The sequence below is a fragment of the Castanea sativa genome, chromosome 11 (genome assembly GCF_040712315.1).
Source record: "Castanea sativa cultivar Marrone di Chiusa Pesio chromosome 11, ASM4071231v1".
In the NCBI taxonomy this organism is placed as follows: domain Eukaryota; kingdom Viridiplantae; phylum Streptophyta; class Magnoliopsida; order Fagales; family Fagaceae; genus Castanea; species Castanea sativa.
In genome coordinates, this window is record NC_134023.1 from 38,304,244 (window position 1) to 38,326,271 (window position 22,028).

General features: G+C 38.5%; 1 protein-coding gene across 1 annotated transcript; it reads right to left on the minus strand.

The window, feature by feature from the left end:
- Positions 1-19,527: 19,527 nt before the first annotated feature.
- LOC142616466 (uncharacterized) lies at positions 19,528-21,486 on the minus strand. The gene is made up of 2 exons (XM_075789320.1): positions 21,314-21,486; positions 19,528-20,254 (listed from the first exon to the last, which is right to left on the minus strand). The coding sequence occupies exons 1-2, from the start codon at positions 21,484-21,486 to the stop codon at positions 19,528-19,530; spliced, it is 900 nt and encodes a 299-aa protein (XP_075645435.1).
- Positions 21,487-22,028: the final 542 nt, after the last annotated feature.

Below are 22,028 nucleotides of genomic sequence, written 5' to 3' on the forward strand. Positions count from 1 at the left end.
TAAATAATTTGACTAATTATTTATATTTTTATGATAAAAAATGTGTTAAATTTTAAATGTATTCATAAATATGCATGTGTTACATGCTATTTTTTTAATAATTTGATTAATTATTTATATTTTTATGATAAAAATTATGTTTAATTTTAAATGCATTTATGTGTTTATATGAGTTACATGCTAATTTAAACATAATGCATAAAGCAAAATAAATCATCCAAGATCAAGGAATCTATTTAAACGTAATTTACTAATCATCCATCAATAAATATGCTTCTCCACATACCTCAAGCAATTTTAGGTATTTTTCACACATAATATTGCATCTATTATTTGACATGCAGTCAAATCAATTAAAAAATATGACTGTCAAAACTAATATTATTAGACAAAGAGATTATGTTCACATGTATGATATTAATTAATTTAATATATGTAAAGTTGTGATTTCCAACTATATTGTGTTGACTTTAATTCCGTGCCAAATTTAATTGTCTACTTGACAAAGGGTAAGAGTGTTAAGTAGACATCTCGTCAAAGCTGGAAGAGTTAGCATCTCCATCTCCATCCTCATCATCATCATCATCATCGGAACCACCATCATCGAATGTCTTGGATGCCTCGGGAGGAGGAGAGGGAGACTTCACAAAGCCACCAAGGTGAGCCTATTGTCTAGCAATACGGCTAACACGAGTGTTCACTTGACAACTCGGTAGAAAGTGTATCGAGGCGAGCATCCATGCGCTGAAGCTGCGCCATGGTTGCATCCAAAGTCACATCTCCCACTGAAGTAGAGGGAGCGGAGGTAGAAGGAGCTAAAGAAGTGGGAGGAGTTGCCGAACTGGACCGCCTCGAACGAAACTACGCCTCGCTCTGTTTAACGGTAGCGTAGTCAACGGTACACATAACGGAGAAATAGTCGGATGAGGGAAAAGGAACAGAAAAATGGCATAAAATCCGTGTGATAGCTGAAGGAAGATGAGCTTATCACGGGTCGTCGTATCCCTATACACATCTATGATAGAAATAAGGAAATGTGAAGGAAAATCTATAGTGAGATCCTCAAGAAGGGACAACAGAAATCGAGCACGGGGCTCTATGACAAAGTTATAGTGAGAGAGAGAGGGTGCAAAACAAAAGTCATCACCATGTTCATGAATCTAGGACCTTTAGCAAAGGTTGAACATGGTGTAAACTGATGATCACTCCAATCAGCTGGGCGCTCACAGAAAGCAGAGATCATCTCGTCTTTGGACACAGTCCTCAGACGCTCATAACCAGGGTAGTCAGGATGTGCAACCCTTGGGACACAGAGCACATTAGATACCAACTCCGGTGTGACCATTATGCGCGTACCTTGAACGCGAGTATGAAAGAGAGGTACTGAAGTATCAATTCCATGCAAGTTGGAGTAGAACTCCTGGATTAGCACGGAAGGACATGTAACTAGGACGTCACACAGTGACTCCCATTCCCGACTGTGAAAGACATTAGGAAAGTCAGTGTCGACGAAATTCGACAAAATAACTTGGCGTTCTGAATGAACACCTCATTTAGAGAAGTTCTCCGAGAAGTCCTTTTGGGCTTTCTCATCACGAAACCAAACAGAAGAGGGGGTAGAATTAGAAGACGAAGAGGCCCTAGAACGAAGAGGGTTCTGGGACGAAGTAGACTTACGTTTCGGTGTCATTGACGCATTAACGTAAACTAGAGAGAAAGGGGGAAGAGAGAAACACACAGAAAAGTCCCAAGCAGTTCTAATATACAGAAATATATATTGAATGTAAAGGACGTATGCATGATAATACATGAACATATGATGTGCAACAGTAATATCATCATGGGCTCAGCCCAATCCAAACCTACTAATACACAGCCAAGTTGCAATGATATCTTCTACAATTGTGGATCAAGGTTTTGTTCAATCCAAGGCAGATTACTCTGTTTTTACCAGGATTAAGGGAGGTTCTATGATCATCATACTTGTTCATGTTGATGATATTCTTATTGCCAATAATGATGTGGAAGCTGTGAATGTGTTTAAGCAATTTCTAGACAGTAAGTTTAAGCTCAAAGATTTAGGAACCTTGAAGTATTTCCTAGGTCTTGAGGTAGCAAGAACTTCAAATGGAATTTCCTTATGTCAAAGAAAATACACTATTGAGTTGCTGTTTGATGCTAGTATGTTAGCTTGTAAGCCTTCCAACACTCCTATGAACCAATCAGCCAAGTTCAACAGTTTAGTTGGTCAGGCAGTCCCTGATGCTTCATTGTATAGAAGGTTAATAGGGAGACTTCTCTATTTGACACTAACTAGACCTGACATTTGCTATTCAGTCCATAAATTGAGTCAATTTATGAGCTCACCCAAAGTACCTCATCTTCAAGCTACTTACAGAATACTCAAGTATTTGAAGAAAACACCAGGTCAAGCTTGTTCCTGTCTGCAAGATCAGAATTGCAGTTAAAGTCCTACTATGATGCTGACTGGGCAGCCTACCTTGACACCAGAAGATCAATCACAGGGTTTTGTGTGTTTTTAGGAGATTCACTAATTTCTTAGAAGAGTAAAAAGCAGCAAGTAGTGTCAAGATCATCTAATTGATATAACACACATCTAAATGCATGAAAATATAGTTATAATGCACATGAGATGCAATGCATGAAGTTTGTAAGATCAAATCCACAAAACCCATCCCAAAAGTTTTACAAAAACTCAACATTTTGAAAAAAATCCCTAAAAGTTTTCAAAAACTCAAAACCTAGATATGAATGCATGAAAAGATCATGAAGAAGGAGAGAAAGAGAGATCATACCAAGTGATTTGAAGCAAGAAAAGGCCAAAAATCACTTGGGTTGAAGGTTTTGAGAGAGAAGAGAGTGTTGGGGAGGTGAACAGACGCGGACAGATCTAAAGAGATCGAAAGATTGAGTATTAGATCGCGTTGAAACCTATATATAGGTGTTCAGTAAATCTCGATAGATAGAGGTGTCGAGAGAGGTATCGAGATAAAAAGGCTTAGACAGATGCAGCTATCGAAAAGGTGTCCAGAGATGTCTACAACAGAAGCTCGATGGATCGAGGAGGTATCGAGGAGCTATTGAGGGTACAGGAGATTTCTTGATCGATCCACCTAGCTGTCGAGGGGTATTGAGATTGTGATAAGAATCAACTGAAGAGCTCAATAGACAAGCCAGGTATTGAGAGGTGTCGAGGAGCTATTGAGATTGCTTAAAAACAGTTTTTCAAGAAGAGGAAAAAACACAAATATGAATGCAATCAAGCATGCAACTCAACTAAGGATCCAAGAAACATTTTAATATCTCAAAATCATCTCTCAAAAACATATTTTAAGCACATAGATCTCAAAAAACACACACACAGACACACACTAAACAAGTTTAACTGATTTTATATTTCAAAAACAAGTCAAGAAAGTTTAGTGAGTATACATTAACACATGTAAATCTTGTGATGGCCAAAACACATTGTACCTGCACATGTATCAAGAGTAGCACAGAATATTATGTGTTGTGTGTGAAAAACATCGCAAGATTGCATAAGTGTCTCTATGTTATGACGATTTGAGATATGAGAAAATCACTTTAACTCACACACAATCATAACTATTTGATGGTGACTATCACCTTTGAGGTACATCCTATAACTCCCACATCTCCTAGAATACACGCTTGCAATCATGTTTTGAAGCATTTTGTTCTTTTTGCTTTTAATTTCTTTGCATATTTTTCTTTTATTAAGCATATCATGCATGAGTATATAAAAGAGAGAAAAGAAATACTCAATTATGTTATTTGATATTTCACTTTTGCTATGCCGAAGCATACGGATGTCATTGATATTACACTTTTGCTATGCCGAAGCATACAGATGTCATGTCATGATTGGCAGGTAACAATGGTGAGATGGTTATTTATACATTTCTCTTAGGATTTTCTAGTCATTTCCGTAAAAAAGAGTGATACAAGTGTTAAGTACAAGAGATCACTTAACCTTACTCATCACAAACAAAGAGCCACAAAGCTCGCTTGCTTAGTTGTGCATAAAGATGTTCATCTAAGCTACAAAAGACACAAAATTTAGAAAACTCTAAACCATTTTAAGGTTCACAAGAACCAATATACACAAACACACACTGTTTTTGTATTTTTCAAAATTTTAATTTTTTTTTAATGAAAAACAACATAAAACAAACCAAAAAAAAAAAACCAACAGAAACATGATAAACAAAGCAAAGCAATGCATAAAACTAGACTGACTCAAAACAAAAATAAAAAACACACAAGTAATGCAATAAAAAACAGATACAGATAGAGAAAAAATGATTAAATCACTTGGAGCCCTTTTCCTTCCACACCTTGGAAGGACTTTTCCTTTTCGCAAACCCTTGAACCGGTGGTGAAGGGGAAGAATTGAAACCGTTCAAATTTGAAAGGAACATGAGGGCTTTAAGAAGACCTCCAATAGGAGCAAAAGAGGATGAAAGTTGATTCAGGTTTCCTAATGCGACCATGATATTGCTATTTTGAGTGGCTAACCACTTATAGCAATTCGGTCGAGTATGACTAGCTGCTCCACAGTGATGACAGAGATGCTGCTTCTTCTGTTTAGAATTTTGAGAGTTATCCTTCTTAGCCCTAGGGTTTTTAACTTCTTTCTTACCCTGCTTAAGGGGTGCTCCTAAGATAGATTTACCCTTATCTATGTTCTCACTAGCTAATTCAGTTTTGACATTAGTGTTCTCAATTTCAAAATTATTTCTAGGAGGAGCAAAAACAGTAGTACTAGAAGAAGCATTATTAGAAGAAAAGAGTTCATACCCTAAACCAGTTCGATCAAAAGCAGATTTCTAAAGACTGAGCATCTTATCGAGCTTGGCACTAGAGGTCCTTTCCAGCTGAGCTTTAACTTGGAACAGTTCTGCCTCAAGCTTCTTTGTTTTCTCAGCCAAGAAGTTATTCTCAAACCTCAGTACTCCAATAGTTTGATTTGCTTCATCAAACTTTGTGGAAAGCTCTTCACGCTCAAGCTCCACATCACTGAGCTTCTTGGTGGTCAACCTATACAGCTTCTCATGCTTTTCTGAGACCTTGTATAACTTTGTATATGCTGTGTGAATGTCATCTTGTTCATCCATCTTCTCAAACTTGGACTCCACCAATTCCTATTATTCATCCACATCTTCAACAATCCCTTCAGTAGAATTGACTATGGCAGTGAAGGCATTTAAGATTCCGTCATCCTCATTGTTGGAATAATCTTCGGGCTCGGTGTCACTCAATGTAGCAGTAAGTGCCTTGCTTTTCCCAATAGTCTTGAGATATGTAGGGTACTTCTGTTTTATGTGTCCAAAGCCTTGACACCCAAAGCACTTAGGTCCAATAGGAACAGTGTATATATTGCCATCCCTAGTATCCTTCTTCCCTTTGTCTTGACCCTTGCATTGAGAAGAACTGGATTTTCTTCGGTTCTTGTCAAAGCCCTTCCCATTGGCATTTTTCATGAACTTCTTGAATTGCCTGGTGATGTAGAACTTTATCTTAGAATCTTCATCGTCTGAAGACTCTTTCGTCTCACTGCTCTTGGCCTTTAGTGCCATGTTCTTGCTCTTATTGGACTTCCCGATTCTAGACAAACCCAACTCATAGGTCTGTAGATTTCCGACCAACTCTATCTAAGGAATTTTATCAATTTCCTTTTAATCGCAGTGATTTTGGCATAGAATCTTTCGAGCAAAGATCTGAGCACCTTTCTTACAATCTTAGGTTTTAGGATGGTTTCCCCAAGATTAAAAGCTGAGTTAACTATACTTGAGATTGGCATAGAACTCATTAAACGACTGATCCTCATCCATCTTAATTTCTTCGAAACTTGTAGTAAGCCTTTGTAGTTTCGAATTTTTGACAACCTTTGTTCCCTCATAGGTTGTCTAGAGGATGGTCCATGCTTCCTTTGCAGTTTTAGTAGGGGATGTCTTCTTGAATTCCTCATTAGTGACTGCACTGAATAAGGCATTCAATGCCCTGTTGTTGAAGTTTGCCGCCTGGATCTTAGCATTCTCCCAGTCGTCCGGCAGTTCCTTTGGCTTGGTCCAGCTAATCTCTACAGCTTGCCACACCTTCTCATCTAGAGATTGCAAAAAAACTCTCATGCGTACTTTCCAGTATGCATAGTTAGTTCCATTGAATAAATGAGGTATAATAAAAAATTGTCCTCTATCCATGACAAGCAGGGGTAAATGGATCACACACAAAGATTAAATCCTAATCAGAATGTGCTTGCTCTGATACCATTTGATAGGCCAAAAACGTACTGACCCTTGTGATGGATTAATTGATTAATTAGCCAAGTTGAATTAATTAATCAATTTAACATGCAAACGCATGATAGCACAAACAAATCACCAATAAACTAAATGCAGCGAAAAATAAATTGACACGGTGATTTGTTTACGAATGGAGAAAACCTTCAAGACAAAAACCCCATCGGGTGATTTTAAGGTCACCACTTCTGAGAATCCACTATTATCAAAACAAGCGGTTACAAGTAAAGGAATCTCAATACCTTATATCAACCTACAGTTGAACCCTTACCCCAATACCCAATTAGACTTGTTCTGTAGTGACAATCTCTCATTTTGATACACGGCTCTCAGTACATGACTAACCAATTGCACAGATCCCAGTACACGACTTCAATCACCAACTTGAGAAAGGTGTTGGCTGCAAAATTCTACTTTTCTTCAACAGATGAAGATCGTGAAGTTGCTTGGTCACAAAACCCTACGGTGTACAAATACAGCAGCTTCTTCAAGAATTAGGGCAAAACTAGGTTTCTGGTCACACTTGTGGAATTATGCTCTTTTGCTCTTACGCAATTGTGCTCTTAGTTGTGTAACCAGATACGGCCCTTAAAATAATCCTTATATATGTCTAGGGTTATGAGAAAAGAAGTCCTAAAGACATTCACAGATTGAAGTCAAAATAGATCTGAAATTTCGTTTTTCATAAACCTCGACAGATGCCTATCTATCGAGCTACGGGCATCAACAACTCCACAGATCTCAATAGATGCTAGCTGTTGCGCTAGTTGTCGAGCTTAAATGAACAATACTTTCTTAGCTTGAATCTTGGACAGACTTGCATGACTTCAATACTTAGACTTGGACTTGAACTCTTGTTCCTTGAAGTATTAAACACATCCTAGATCTACCCAAACACAAGCAAAGTGCGTTTTGTCAAAGGATTAGCCAATTATATAAAATGTTGACATATGTTTCTAACAACCAATCACATATGTCCTAACAGTTGTGTTGACTTTAATTCTGTGCCAAATTTGATTGTAATTTCTTCAATCATTTTTCCCTGTGTGTATATGGGTTTTAATTGTAAAGGATGCGTGTGAGAGATTGTGAAGACTTAAGCTTTAAAGGATGAACAAGTGAATTTCACGACTATCTTGCGAGTAGCGTACCTGCAAAAGAGCCACATGTAGAGCACATGACTGGAAAATGAAGAGTCGTGCCAGGCGGTATGTTTTTGCAAGTGTCTCGTGGGTAAGGCTAACCCGCGAAGGACTCGCGAAACTCTCTATTTGTCAAAAAGTTATGTTTTGCTTTACTAAGTCTTTACCCACACTATATATACCCTCATTAACCATAAATTGTAAGGAGTTCTTTTCAGAGAGAAAACCTTGAAAAATACACTTGAGAGTTAGAGATTGTTATACCCACAATCATCTACACATTTCTTTGTGGTTTTCCTCAACTCCTACCTTTGCATCTCTACATCCTTGAGAGGTTGCAAGCTCAAACACTTACCACACTTATTCTAGGTGTCAAGTGAGATTTTGGTGCTATTGGGAAGTATTGGAAGGAGCCATTCATTGGCAGATGCAATCGGGCTGAATTGCGGGATCCAGAAAGTTACAGAAGATAAGGCTTCGAGAAGTCAGCTGGTAGCAAGAGCTTGGAGGGCTCAAGTACATGGGGTAAACTAGGCTGGGAGGATCTTTTGTTATACGTGTACTCCGACTTTATTCTCTAGTGGATCGATTTTGACTTGGAGGGTTGCGGAGACATTTTTCGCCAAATTTTGAGGTTTCCTTTTCGATAACATGTCTCAGTGTTATCATGTGTTTGCATCTCTCTTCCCTACTCTTATGGCCTGTTTGGAAGTTTAAAGAGGGAGGAGAGTAGAGGAGGAGAGTAGAGTGAAATAATTACCCTCCACCTTGTTTGGATGTTTTTAAAATTAGTAAGGGGGAAGGGAGTAATTAGCCCTTCCCCTTGTTTGGATGTTTTTAAATTTGAGATAGAAAGGAGAGGAAATGATTAAATAGACAAATTTACCCATATTTGAAAATAAATTGCAATATTGGTCTATGATTAATTGGTTTGTAATTTTGTTAATTTAAAAAGGGTAAATTGGAGAATTCATTTGGTCAATAATTTATCTACTCTACTCTCCCTCCAAATCTCTCCAATTTGGGGGAATTAAAAATGAAGGGTTAGAGGTAGTTGAAACCCTCCCAAACCCCTCCAAATCCCTCCTCCTCCTCCCTTAAAAAACTTCCAAACAAGGGATTTAAATTACTCTCCCTCCCTCTACTCTACTCTCCCTCCTTTTTTAAACATCCAAACAGGCCATTAAGCTTTCCTTTTTTTGTTGATAATGGATGAATATAGATTAGGGTAGTGATAATGATTATTTGTGTTTATTTACTCTTGTTCCGCACTTAGTATAAGTTAGAGCAAAAGCTATCTAGCTGTAATTTTAATTTGGGGGTCTAAATAAGCTCTTCTGTTTTTGCATAAACCCAAGCTTTCAATATAAAAGCATGATAACTTACAAATTAATACCCACAAGAATATCAAATTTGGGCCAAAATATCAAAATAGTTTTAAAACTTAAATATGAAACAATATAAATTCAAGAAGTAAATTCCCTGAATAATTTTATTACACAACTCAAAAAAAAAAAAAAATACAATTAAAAAAAAGTGACACTTGAAAAACCCCAATTGTAGACATTCCTCCAATTGATTATGAAACATAGCACACTAAACGTGTCATACACAACTTAGTAAATAAATCGTGGAAGAATTTGTTTTCTAGGAGATATATAAGTAGTTAGATTGGTAAGAAAAAAAAAATCAATGCACAAAAGGAGTGGTAAAATAAAAAATAAAAACTTTTTATATTTTTAGTTCCACTAAAAATTACTGTTGATAAGCCATAAATCACCAAGTAATCATTATCAATAAGTTTTCTATACCCATAAAAAAAAAAGTTTTCTATTGTGACTTGTAATTGTTTCTCTGACCTAGCTAGGGCTTGGCAGTTTTGAACCCTAGTGCAGAAGTGCTTAGTAGAATCCGTGTTCCTTACTTGGGGTGGGATTTTCTTTGTTTCAATATATTCTTATGGCTTCTCACAAGGAGGAGAGGCTTTAATTTTTTTTTTTGGTTGCTCGAAGAGCTTGGAGTCAATCACGAAACAATGGAAACGTTGCTCATTGTTCGAAAATGAGGATTGGAAATTGATTTGGCATAAAAGACACAAATGAACGATTGTATTTTGAATATAAAGGCAATCTCAAGGACATTTAACCTACCATGGTTTACTTGAAAGGGTTTCCAAGATTGAGATATGGGAAAGCATAAGGTCTTGTTCGAGTATAAAGATGAAATGTGAGGATAGAATGTTGTTAGGAGAACCATGGACATTTAAAAAGCATTTGGTGGTAACGTGACTACGGGAAGAGACTATTCTGATACGTTCATTGTGTTAGGATTAGTGCCCTTAAATCCTATTGTATGATGCTATGTATTTTATTATGTATTTTATTATGTATGACTTAATGTTGTGATTAATAAAGTTGTTTTATTATTATCTAAAAATAATGATAACATGAATATTGAGACATTATCATATAGTCCATGAGATGCATAGTATGTGATTTATGTGAAAAATCACAGAAGATATAAATCACAAGTTCTTTGTAAACTCAGAATTATAGTTCGTAGTCGGAGATGAAATTGGAAATTTCATCTACGAAGACTATAACATATCAACTAAGATGATTTGTCTTAATCATGGAAATAGAGATTTCTAGTTAGTATGTTGATATGTTTTAAGAGTTAAGACATATTGAACTGGACCGGTGTGAGATTTATTATTCTCCTAACGACTGTCAAATGAATAATAAACTCACGACTTATATTTACATGAGCTCTTAATCCTGAGAAGATAATGAACCTAATCATGAAGTGTAGGTTGCTTTGATATATCAGGAGTGAGATCTAAAGTTACAGATAAAACCTTAGTATATTGGGTAGTCACATTTAGTGTTGATGGAACATATATTCTCAAGATGGAATTCATAATCTCTTAAAGGAGATACAACATATTCTCTTGAGATAAGTTTAATAGGTTTGTTATTCAGAGAGTTAGTCCTAACCACTTTGGTAAGAAGTTACTAAAGTATATATTTATGGAATTGGATTTTATAAATATATGATGAATAACTTAAAGAATTAAACTGGGTACTCAAGGAATTAAGATGTAGTAATCTACAAAGTGGTAGTCTACATTAATGATTTTGTATTACTATGAATATTTTATGAAGGGGTTGTATGTACAATAGAGTCTTGGGATATAATTTATAAATAAGGCCTAGAGTGCAACTATATTTATATAGTAGTATTAAATATAGTTAATGGTAACTTTGGACTTGTCAAGAGTTGACAGAAAAGCCCAATGCCCATTAGAGCTAATGTTTTATTGGTCTCTTTTGATCCCACTCCAAGCCACACACTTAAGCCCAATTGGAAAGGCTCAAAAGGCCAGCCTAATTAGATAATCAGTTAGATACAAAGAGAGAAACATATAGAATTTTCTGTAGGGGTATTGTAAGAACATCATTGTGAAGTAGTGTGTATGTAAGTATTAGACACTTTGACATTCTCCTTTTGAAACTGATTGAGAGACCACACATCTTGGGCATTGGTGGAATTGGAGTGAAGATTGAAAGTGTTCCCAAGTGCTTCTGATCTTCAGTTTTGAAATTCACCGCTCCAAGGTACACTCTCTTGTTCTCAAATTCTGAAACTTACATAGTGCATGTTAATATTTATAAATGAAGTAAATCTGTTTTTTTTTTCCGTTGCGTATATTTTGTATGTGATACAAACATGTATTTTTCCATCACATTGAGTTTAACCAAAACTAGTTGAAGCAACAGAACTCAGAAGCCAATGGGAGCATCTTGGGGAAGGTGGATTAGTTGGTGGTAAGGGGTACAGATGAAGGTGGTGGTGGGAATTATATGCAAGTCGGAACAGTGATTAAAGCTACAAAACCTCTTTGTTGCCTTTACAGCCTGCTAATGAAGAAGTTAAGTGGATGAGGAAGCTTTTCTGGTTTGAGAAGATGTGGATGGCTAAGTTTGAATGTGAAGCTAAGCAAGAACTTGAAAATAAATAAATAAATAAGAGGGGTAAAGAGTTGGAGCAAAGCAAATTTTGGAAGTGTGAAGGTAAGGAAACTATGGAAACTAGCAGAGGCCAAATCTATCAGGGGGTTGAACCATGGCCGAGTCAACCAACTCAAGTGTGAAGGAACAAAATTTGATATATATGTTAATAACATAAGGAACATGAAAATCTCACCGCGGTTAGATTTTCAAAATTCACACTCAAAAAAGAAATATATAACAAGTTTGAAAATTTTCTTTCTAAGAAGAATGGATGTGGTGACAATGATCTAGAACCCTTTGGCTTCAAGGGGGATAGAAATGCAAAGTTTCTTGATTGAAGGGCTACATAAAGAAAACAAAGAGATCTCATCCATGGAGTGAGGGATGATAATGGAGTGTGGAAGAAAATGAAGAGGAGGTTGCTAAGCTAATTATAAACTGCTATGAAAGTGTTATACCTAGTGCCCCCCTAACAAAAAGGAGATTTAGTTTTTAAGGGCAACAATATATACACCCTACATGAGAAACCCTAACCATTGCTAAACACATTTGTGAGATTAAGCGTTCATTTGGAAACAATTTATTTAATATTTTGTTGAAACTATGCTAAAGTAAACTTGTGTTTTGAAAATGTAAGGAAAAAAAAATGGGTGAGGTTTTAAAAATTGTACATAAAAGCTAAAAAGTAAAACAGTAATTTATAAGCTACTCCTAAACACACACTAAGTTTAGTCTCCCTTGGGCATTATTAAATTTACATTATGTTTTAGGATTTCTTTATTTAAAGGATTGGAGTGCAAGTTTCTTGATCTTAGATTTATTATTTATGTATTATCTCATTATTAGGTTGTAGACTAGAAAGGCTAGGGGAGAAGGTTGCCTGACTAGCGTTTATATTCCAAAAAAAAAAAAGAAGAAGAAGAAGAAGAAGAAAAAAGACTTGAGATTTAAAGGGAAGTTTTTAGTTCTTATATAAGCGTGTGAAGGAAGTAACCTTTCTTCTAATTGGTTATATTTTTGCTTATACTACTATATTTTTGTGATTAATTTTTTTTTCTTTTACAATTATGATAATTTTATTTCAATTGTTTTAACTAAAATGAAATAAAATTTTAAGGTAATCAAAAATTAATAGCCATGTCATCAATCAATTGTTTAAATTCAAGTTTTGTAGTTTAAAATAATGCATAAGATATGAGTTTATGAATCAAATGGTAAATAACATCCAATTGATATGAAAATTGGCATGAATGTTAAGAATATATAGAACATGTAATTCAACAGTGAGATTTTCAAAATATGAATTATGTAAATGATTTAGGACAATCTTGTTATACATTGGCAAGAAGAATTTCATTTGAATTTGATACCCAATCACAAGGATATTGTGTGACCATAGTCACATTAGATTGCAAAGAATATGATTTTTTTTATTATAAATATGTTAACTATTTTAATTCCAAGGATCTTATTATGTTTTTGGAACCTATTGTAAATTACATCTTAGGATTATCTATACTATTATTTAAGGGGTTTTTCCTGTTTGGATTCCTTATTTTTTAGTTCAAAAATGCCCCTACAACTTTATATTTAAGTAGAGACAAAACTAAAAGGCAATTTGGTAAAAATGCAACTTTAACTCCCACTAAAATATTGCCTAAAAAATAAGACTACTCTCCTGTTAATTTTTAAATTTCTTTATCCACTTATAAATTAGATTTTCTAAATAAAAATTATACATATATATAAAATAAAAAAATCTACAAAATAGGGCCACTAAAAAAAAAAAGTCTCATCACACACGCGTAGTGTGTGTGTGTGACAAAGCTAGTGATTACTTATTGAGTTGTGAAATTCACTCCCCTTTTTTCCTCTAGTTTCAAATTATGAAGAATAGCAAATTTTAGGACTTTATACTAAAGTTGTGGGCATGAAAGGAGTTTACAAATTTTGAAATAAGTTGGACTTGTAATACTCTCTATTTCAATTTGTTGAGTAACATTAAGGTATATGAGGTTTGGATTTTTCTTCTTATTAGTACTTTGGAGATCTTTAATCTTTTAAGAAGACCTTGCACGCTTACAGGGTAAGTGAGAACTTTATAAGTGTGCGGTTGTTGTTATGTGTCTAACTTAATGGTTGGGTTCGGGGCGTAACACAAAGTTTTTTTTGACTCATCACAACCAAATCATATGGATTGGACAATAAAGTGGAAATTGAAGACAAGAATGCCTGACTCTCAAAGGAGTTCACCGCCTCGATTAGATGGTGGCAACCGTGGTGGCCCACTTTTTGGAACCTCCTCCGATTAGAAAATACAAGGTTTTAACAATAATAATGTTGCTTACTGCAACCAATGGAGTAGGTGTTATGATTCGCAACTCAACATGCAAGCTATTAATACACTCATTAATATTCAAACAGCCTCGCTAAGTGGAAATGGTGAAAGCTCTAGCAGAAAGGAAGGCAATGCATTTCATATCATCAGTGATGCACAACAGGATACAAAAGGTCTTCGGTGGTATTGTTTTAAGCACACAGAAGGTAGTGAAATGTCATGGCTTATGCATTGGCAAGGAAAGCTGTAGACAAGGGCAAACCTAAGATTTGTAGCTAGGGGGCTGAAATATAAGGAAAAAAAAATAGGTATCCATATGGTGATGATGCAAAGAAAATCAGTAGGCTGGATGTTTCGGACTTGAAAGGACTACTTGCTCTCTCGATGGTCTGAAAAAGAAAGAAAGAAACGAAATTAAAGGTGACCGGGGTCACCGGCCAAGAACCCTCCGATGGCAAAGTTAGTTTTCTCTCTATATTTTTGGAGTTCCAACTTTTTGGAAAAAGTAAAAAACGTACCTTTGTTTTGCCCGAATAAGCGTTTATATAATGTCATAAGAACGGTTATCAGACTTGTAACCTCCCCTGGATTTGGGGAGGTGTAAGGTTTCGGAAATAACTTCCACAACTGTTTAGGAGTTGCATTTTTCTCACATAACGGTCACTAGAGGTTATACGTGCAATACGGAGTTATTTGTACATGTGAATTTTCCCAAGTATTAAGGGCTCGTCCAGGGTTCCTCGCCCAGAGATCCTTTAGTTGAGCATACCTCCATGGAAGGTCATCCCTTCCATGGATAACCTTATTCAGATCGAGGTGGATGGATCTTGGACGAGACAGTGGTTCTGTCAAACATGACCACGTTAATCTCGTTCGAGCAGTTTCCTGTATGGACGAGATTTCTAATCTTACCTTCCTGGTTTTCTTTAGGACGACCTCCATGGACGATATTGGAGTTGGTAAAAATCATTCCCATCAGTTGCCCCCTTGTCCATAGGTTGTCCAGGAGGTATGCCTGCTGACGTCACCCCTTGGTCGTGTGTCATTTATGTAGTTGTTTATGCGCCACGTGTCGCAATGTCATTGGTAAATTGCCACGTTGATTTAATTTTTCGAGGTGAATGCCACGTGGCGTGTCCTGGCTAGTCACGTGATTCGAGACACCACCTTTCAACGCCTATAAATAGTGGAATTCCTCCCATACGCTCTGCATTGTCTCAAATTTTCTTTTTTGACATCCTTATCTTAGCGCCTCATCTAGAAGCTTTCCAGCATTCCTAGTTTTCTTCGTCTAGAGCTAGGTATTTTCTTTACACTCGTCTTTAGGCTTTCCTTAAGTTTTCAAGATGTGTCCTGAAACTGTCGTTTCCTCATCTAATAATAGTGTCGAAAAAGAGATAGACGAGTATCATGACTCTTCTAGCTATAGTGGTTCTGTTAGTGATAGTAGTGGGGGAAATATCACGGACGAGGAATATACCTTGGGGGTCCCTGGGTTCACATTGGAAGTCCTTCAAGAACAGCTTAGGACAAAAGCAGCATCTGGGTCTGAAGCTGGTCTGTCGAGTGCTCCCCCGTCTGTCCCTCAGGAAGACGTAGAAATTGTTTATAGTTGTGCTGTGGAAGTTCCTTCCAAGACGGATGACAAAAAATTAGCATCCCTTAAGGGTTGGTATCAAATCCCGGACGAGTTGAATCCTAGGTTGGCCGTCCGTGAGGAATGGTGTTGCCAACCTCATTTTGGCGTAGGAGTTTATGAAGCCTACCTTTTAGGAGGTCTTAGGTTGCCTCTTAACGCTTTTTCTAGTGAATTACTCACTAGGTTAGGTTTAGGATTGTGTCAACTTAATCCCAACGCGTGGAGACTAATTGTCTCTATGCAAATTTTGTGGAGAGAGGTATTTGAAGGGGATCATCCTCTCACCGTGGATGAGTTCCTCTATTGTTACAAACCCGCAGAAATTAGTCGATCCCGTGGTTTTTATCAGTTTACAGCCAGAGGGAGAACTTGTAGAATTATCAAGTCTTTGGTCACGTCAGATAGGAACTGGAAGACGAAGTTTTTCTTCGTCTCAGGGTTTTGGGCAGGACACCCTGTTGAGGTTGGCAGGGATCCATTTGCCCCCTATACTAGAGACTTAGGGAACCTTTGTCCTGAAGGTATGTTTATTACTATGCGTCGTCCTTCATTGCATGTCGCTTTATAATCGTTTAACTCTTGACCTCTTTTTTGCAGGCGTTAGACGACCGTCCTTGAACAAGTTTTTCCTTGAACGTGTTCAAATGGCTCGTCTTCACCTTGAGAGAGACTTTCACTCCCTGGTTACTCTTCAACGCCTTACTACTTAGGGGCTTGGTCCTGAGCCTTCTTCTGAAGCTTTAGCCCACGAGCGCATAGTCCGCAAACGTAAGTTTTTATTTTTTGAGTGATTCCTTCTCATCTTTATAAGTGATTGTAACAAATTTCTCTTCAGGAATGGCTACTATGAAGGAGAATAAAGGAAAGGAAATAATGGACGAGGTTGTTGAGCTAGAGGTTGAACCTCAAACTCGTCCTGACCTTGTCGAGTCCCAACCTTATCCTACCCTTGAGGAGTCTCAGCCTCATCTTTCGATTGGGGATAAAAGGAAGAGTCTGCCCAAGAATCTGAACTTAGAAGATCTTCCCAGTCGTTGAGGGTACAAGAAAGCTAGGCATGGGTCGTCCAAGGTTGGGGTTGTTAAGCCAGGCACTACTCCCCCCATCTCCCGTACACCTCCTATCCAAATTGTTGACGTGGAAACGGCTGAACCTGCTGGTGTTTCCCCCTTGAAGGTCGTCTCTCCTGCTCTGCCTCAGACTTGTCCTAAGGTCCCCATGAACATGATTGAAAATGAGGACCTAGCCTGGGAGAGGTTTGAAAAATCTATAACTGAGGAGGACATGGCTGCTTGCTATAATATGTCCTTGAAGGAATTCGAGCACTTTGCTGTTCATGATCTCTTCAAGGTATGTAGCCCTATCTTTTACCTCGTCTTGACATTTTGATGTGGTCATTATCTTAAGTTTAATTAGACTGTTAATTGTTCGTATAGGCCATGTCAAAGTTCATAGCAGTGTTTAGACAAGCCACGACGATAGACAACGAGAGGGGCAAGCTTGAGACGAAGCTGCAGTAGGTTAAGGACGACTGTAGAAAATGGGCAGAGACAGCAGGCAAGGCTACAGACGAGGTTAAGGGGCTGCAAAATCTTGTCGAGGAGCTGAGAGCTGACATCGTCGAGAAGGACACTCGTCTAGATCATTTGCAAAAGAGAAATGACGAGCTTAGTACCCTTTTTAAGGATGCCAAAAAGGCAGCTGAGGAGGAATTCAAAGCTTCCAGCCAGTTTGCTGATCTGTTGGACAGTAACTATGCTGCTGGCTTCGAAGACTTTCGTATGGAAGCTATTGAACTTTTTCCCGAGGTAGATTTTAGCCTCGTCAAACTCCAACTTGGTGGTTCTGCTAGCTCCCTTCTCCAAACGAGTTCAGAGGACATCAATGTGGAAGACGATGCCACCATGAAGCCCCCTCAAGACGACCCTAATGCTGACGGCCCCTCCGTTTAACTTCTTTAAGTGTTTATTTGTGTTTCCCTTTGATTTGGTCCATTGTTTTTAGGACCTTTATTAAAATGTATTTGAAAACAATTCTCTCGTCCCTCATACTTTGGACGAGCGCATTAACAATTGCCTTTTAAGTTTTACTTTGTAAGGGTTTTTGGATGGTGGTCGTCTACCATTTTTTTTTTTAAAGCTCTAATGAATGCACTCTTTTATCCAATATTGGATTTTATTGTTTGGACGAGTTTATGCTCTGGCTTTATCAGTAGATGTTATTGGTTTTTAAGTATTGAGCATTCTAAGTGTTTTATGGTCGTCCATGCATTTTTCTTATGGACGACCCACATATGCATGAACGTCTTTGTTAGCCATAAAAACTTTTTTATGACTCGTCTCAGAAACGGCAACGATTATCACGTGTCATTTTCCTCGTCCTTAGGTTAGGCAGTTGACATTCGTCTTTCGTCCAGACGTTTGTAGCGTTTACCTCGTCCTAGAGCATCTGGGCATCTTGGCCATATGCTCGTCCATAGACAAGCTTTGACGTACGCACTTTTTTCATCCATTGAATTTCAAACGAGCGTGCCTTAGCATATTTTCCTTTGCTTTATCCTCATCTCGAGGGAAGCTTATGAATGTTACCTCCCTGCGTCTAGATATTTTCATTCACCCTAGGCTTTTGCCCCCCTTGTGGGTATTTTTACGGAAGTTAGATTTATGCATTAAATACATTAGAAATCCAAACCATATTATTATATGAACATTGTCCATAAATACAGCACATGCTTATAAGCTAGCGCCTTATTGAAATACTTAAAGAAATACATAACCTCGTCTTTCACAAACTGGTCTATAGACGGTGCAAAATTTTAAAAATTAGTGCACTTTTTATTCTTAGTACACACCATAGTAGTAATAAAACACAAAAGTAAATATAAGTGAACACGTAGATCATAGCTATAACTTCGTCCATATCTGTAACCTCGTCACTGCTTTCCCTCGTCCCCGCTCATTACTGATAGTACCTCCTCAGGTGCTCCACGTTCCATGGATGCTCTAACTTTCGTCCGTCCAAAGCTTCCAGGTAGTAAGACCCTTGCCTTTTGCAGTTGATTACCCTATAGGGTCCTTCCCAATTGGATCCCAATTTTCCATGAGCTGGGTTCTTGGTCGCCAAGGAAACCCTTTTAAGAACGAGGTCCCCGACATTGAAACGCCTAGGCTTTACCATGGCATCATGCTGCCTAGCCATAAGATTCTTATATCTTGCTGTCCTTTGCTCCGCATCCATTCTTACCTCGTCAATGAGATCGAGGTCAAGACAAAATTGTTCCTCATTTTCTCTCTCTCCTGATACTTCATTACTCGATGGTTAGCCATATGAACTTCTGCCGGTATAACGGTTTCACTTCCATAGGCTAGCTTGAAGGAGGTTTCTCCTGTCGGAGTTCTTACAGTCGTCCTGTAGGCCCAAAGAACACTTGGTAACTCATCTGGCCATATCTCTTTTGTCCCCTCGAGCCGAGTCTTGATGATTTTCAGCAGGGATCGGTTCGCTACTTCGGCTTGTCCATTCACCTGTGGATGGGAGGGTGAGGAATAGTGATTCTTGATTCCAAAATGTTCGCAAAAGTCCTTGAAGGGCGCGTTGTCAAACTGACGTCCGTTATCAGATACTAGTACCCTAGGTACTCCGAACCTACATAGTATATTCTTCTAAACAAAATTTTTGACATTTTGCTGAGTGATTTTCGCAAGAGATTCGGCCTCCACCCACTTGGTAAAGTAATCAATCTCTACGATCAAAAACTTCATTTGTTTGGTTCCCATGGGGAAAGGACCTAGGATATCTAGTCTCCATTGTGCAAAGGGCCACGTGGCCATCATTGGGGTTTGGTATTCCGATGGCTGCCTAGGGATGTTGCTATAGCGCTGATACTAGTCACATACCTTGACATAAGCCTTAGCATTTGCCTGAATTGTAGGCCAGTAGTAACCTACATGGACGACCTTATGGACAAGCGATCTCGCTCCTGAATGATTCCCACATGCTCCTTCATGAACTTCTCTCAAAACATAGTTTGACTCGTCAGGAGCCAAGCACCTTAGGCAAGGTTGGGAAAACCTCGCTTGTACAGCACTTCGTTTATAAGGACGTATTTGGCTGCTCTAACCCTTAGCTTCCTAGCTTCATTTTTGTCTTCTAGAAGCCTTCCGTCTTTGAGGTAGATCACTATTGGACTCATCCAATTTTCTCCCCCTCCTATTTGCTGTATATCTGGGAGGTCTATGCTTGGCATGTACTGAATTCTGTCGTACACGTCTGTAACTTCTCCTCCCAAAGCTGCTTTCGCCAAGGCATCCGCTTCCATATTTTCCTCCCTTGGGAGTTGAACAAAACTCACTTCTGTAAATTTTTGAACAAGTCGTCTTACTTTGCTAAGATATTTCTTCATCCTATCCTCTTTAGCATCACACATTCCATTCACTTGGTTAATGACGAGCTGAGAATCCCCTTTGACTATTATTGATTTCGCCCCTAAAGACTTAGCCAATTCTAGCCCTTTAAGTAGAGCTTCATACTCTGCTTCATTGTTGATGGTTTGATATTGCAAACGAGCTGCGTACTCCAATTTGTCACCCTCTAGGGATTTTAGTACGACTCTAGTCCCTCCTACATATAATATGGATGACCCATCTACATTGATAACCCACCTTTCGTTTCCTTCATTTTTATTCAGCTCGTCCTGGCTAAGAGTGAACTCCGCTATGAAATCTGCCAACACCTGCGCCTTGATCGCAGTCTTTGGAAGGTATTTGACATCAAACTCGCTAAATTCCACCGCCCACTAGATTAATCGTCCTGTAGCTTCCAATTTTTTCATCGCCTTCCTTAAAGGATGGCTCGTTAAGACATTAATAACATGAGCTTGAAAATAATGCCTCAGCTTCCTGGAAGCTGTAATCAAGGCAAAAGCTAGCTTCTCCATCATCGGGTATCATCCTTCCGCTCCTCTTAACGCATGGCTTGTGTAATAAACTGGTTTTTGGATCCTACCTTCTTCCTTGACCAACGCCGAGCTTACTGCGTGTGGGGACACCGCCAGATACAAATATAACTCCTCTCCAGGTACATATGGACTTAGCAATGGTGCTGTCATTAGGTAAGTCTTCAGGTCTTGGAAGGCCCTCTGACACTCGTCCGTCCACTCAAATGCCTTCTTGACGACTTTAGAGAATGGTAAACACTTGTCAGTAGCTTTCAACACAAACCTGTTAAGGGCAGTAACCCATCCGGTAAGGGACTGGACTTCTTTGATGTTCTTTGGTGGTTCCATATTCAGTATCGCCTGGATTTTTTCCGGATTTGCCTCAATTCCCCTATGCGAGACCATGAACCCCAAGAACTTCCTCGATGAAACTCCAAAAGCACATTTGCTTGGATTTAGCTTCATGTTGTACCTACGAAGTGTATCAAAGGTATCCTGAAGGTCGTCTAGATGCTTTCCCTCGTCCAAGCTCTTTACCAGCATATCATCCACATAAACCTCCACATTATGCCCGATTTGAGGACGGAACATGTGGTTAACCAGTCTTTGGTAAGTCGCCCCTGCGTTCTTCAGACCGAAGGACATTACTTTGTAGCAAAACAACCCTTGGCTAGTAATGAATGAGGTCTTTTCTTGATTTGCCTCGTCCATCTTTATCTGGTTGTAGCCTGAGAAGGCGTCCATGAAACTTAGCAACTTGTGACCTGCCGTCAAGTCCACCAACTGGTCAATGCGTGGCAATGGATAACTGTCCTTGGGGCAAGCCATGTTTAAGTTAGTAAAATCCACGCACATTCGCCACTTGCCGTTGGCCTTCTTCACCATGACTACGTTCGTCAACCAGTCTGGATAATAAACTTCTCTGATGAACTCCGCGGTAATTAACTTTTGGACTTCTTCCTTGATTGCATTGTCTCGTTCATAAGCAAAAACCCTCTTCTTCTGACGCACTGGCTTGGAATAGGGAAACACATTCAGGCTGTAAGTAATAACACTTGGATCAATACCAGGCATGTCTTCATGACTCCATGCAAAGACATCGAGGCTTTGCTTCAACAATTGGACCAAAGCATACTTTGCCACTTCTCCCATGTTCGCCTCAATTTTAGTGAACTTCTCGGGGCTGCTCTTGTCCAAAGGGACGTCTTATAACACCTCAGTGGGTTCCGCTGCAATCCTTCTCTCATCTATATTCATTGCTTGTAAATGCTAGTCCATTGCTAACATAGCTAGGTAGCACTCTCTAGCGGCCAACTGATCTTCTTGTACGTGGCCCACTCCATGCTCGGTCGGGAATTTGATGGACAAGTGGTAGGTAGAGGTTACCGCCCTCTAACTATATAGAGTCGGTCTTCCAATAATAACGTTATATGACGATGCACAATCAACAGCAAGGAAATTTACCTCTTTGGTTATCTGATGTGGATACGCTCCCACCACCACTGGTAATGTGATGGTGCCTACTGGTTGCACCTTCATTCCATCGAATCCCACCAATGGCGAATTCACTGGTCGAAGCTGGTCTCGTCCTAGCCTCATTTTCTAGAAAGCGGGGT

What these genes read in the sequence shown, in the direction of transcription:
- LOC142616466 (XM_075789320.1), bottom strand. Translation starts at nt 21,486, where the DNA reads ATGCCTGGTATTGATCCAAGTGTTATTACTTACAGCCTGAATGTGTTT. An exon ending in GAAGTTTATTATCCAGACTG is followed by an intron (nt 20,255 to 21,313) that starts GTTGACGAACGT and finishes GGTGGAATTTAG; the next exon opens with CGAGTTTGATGTCAAATACC.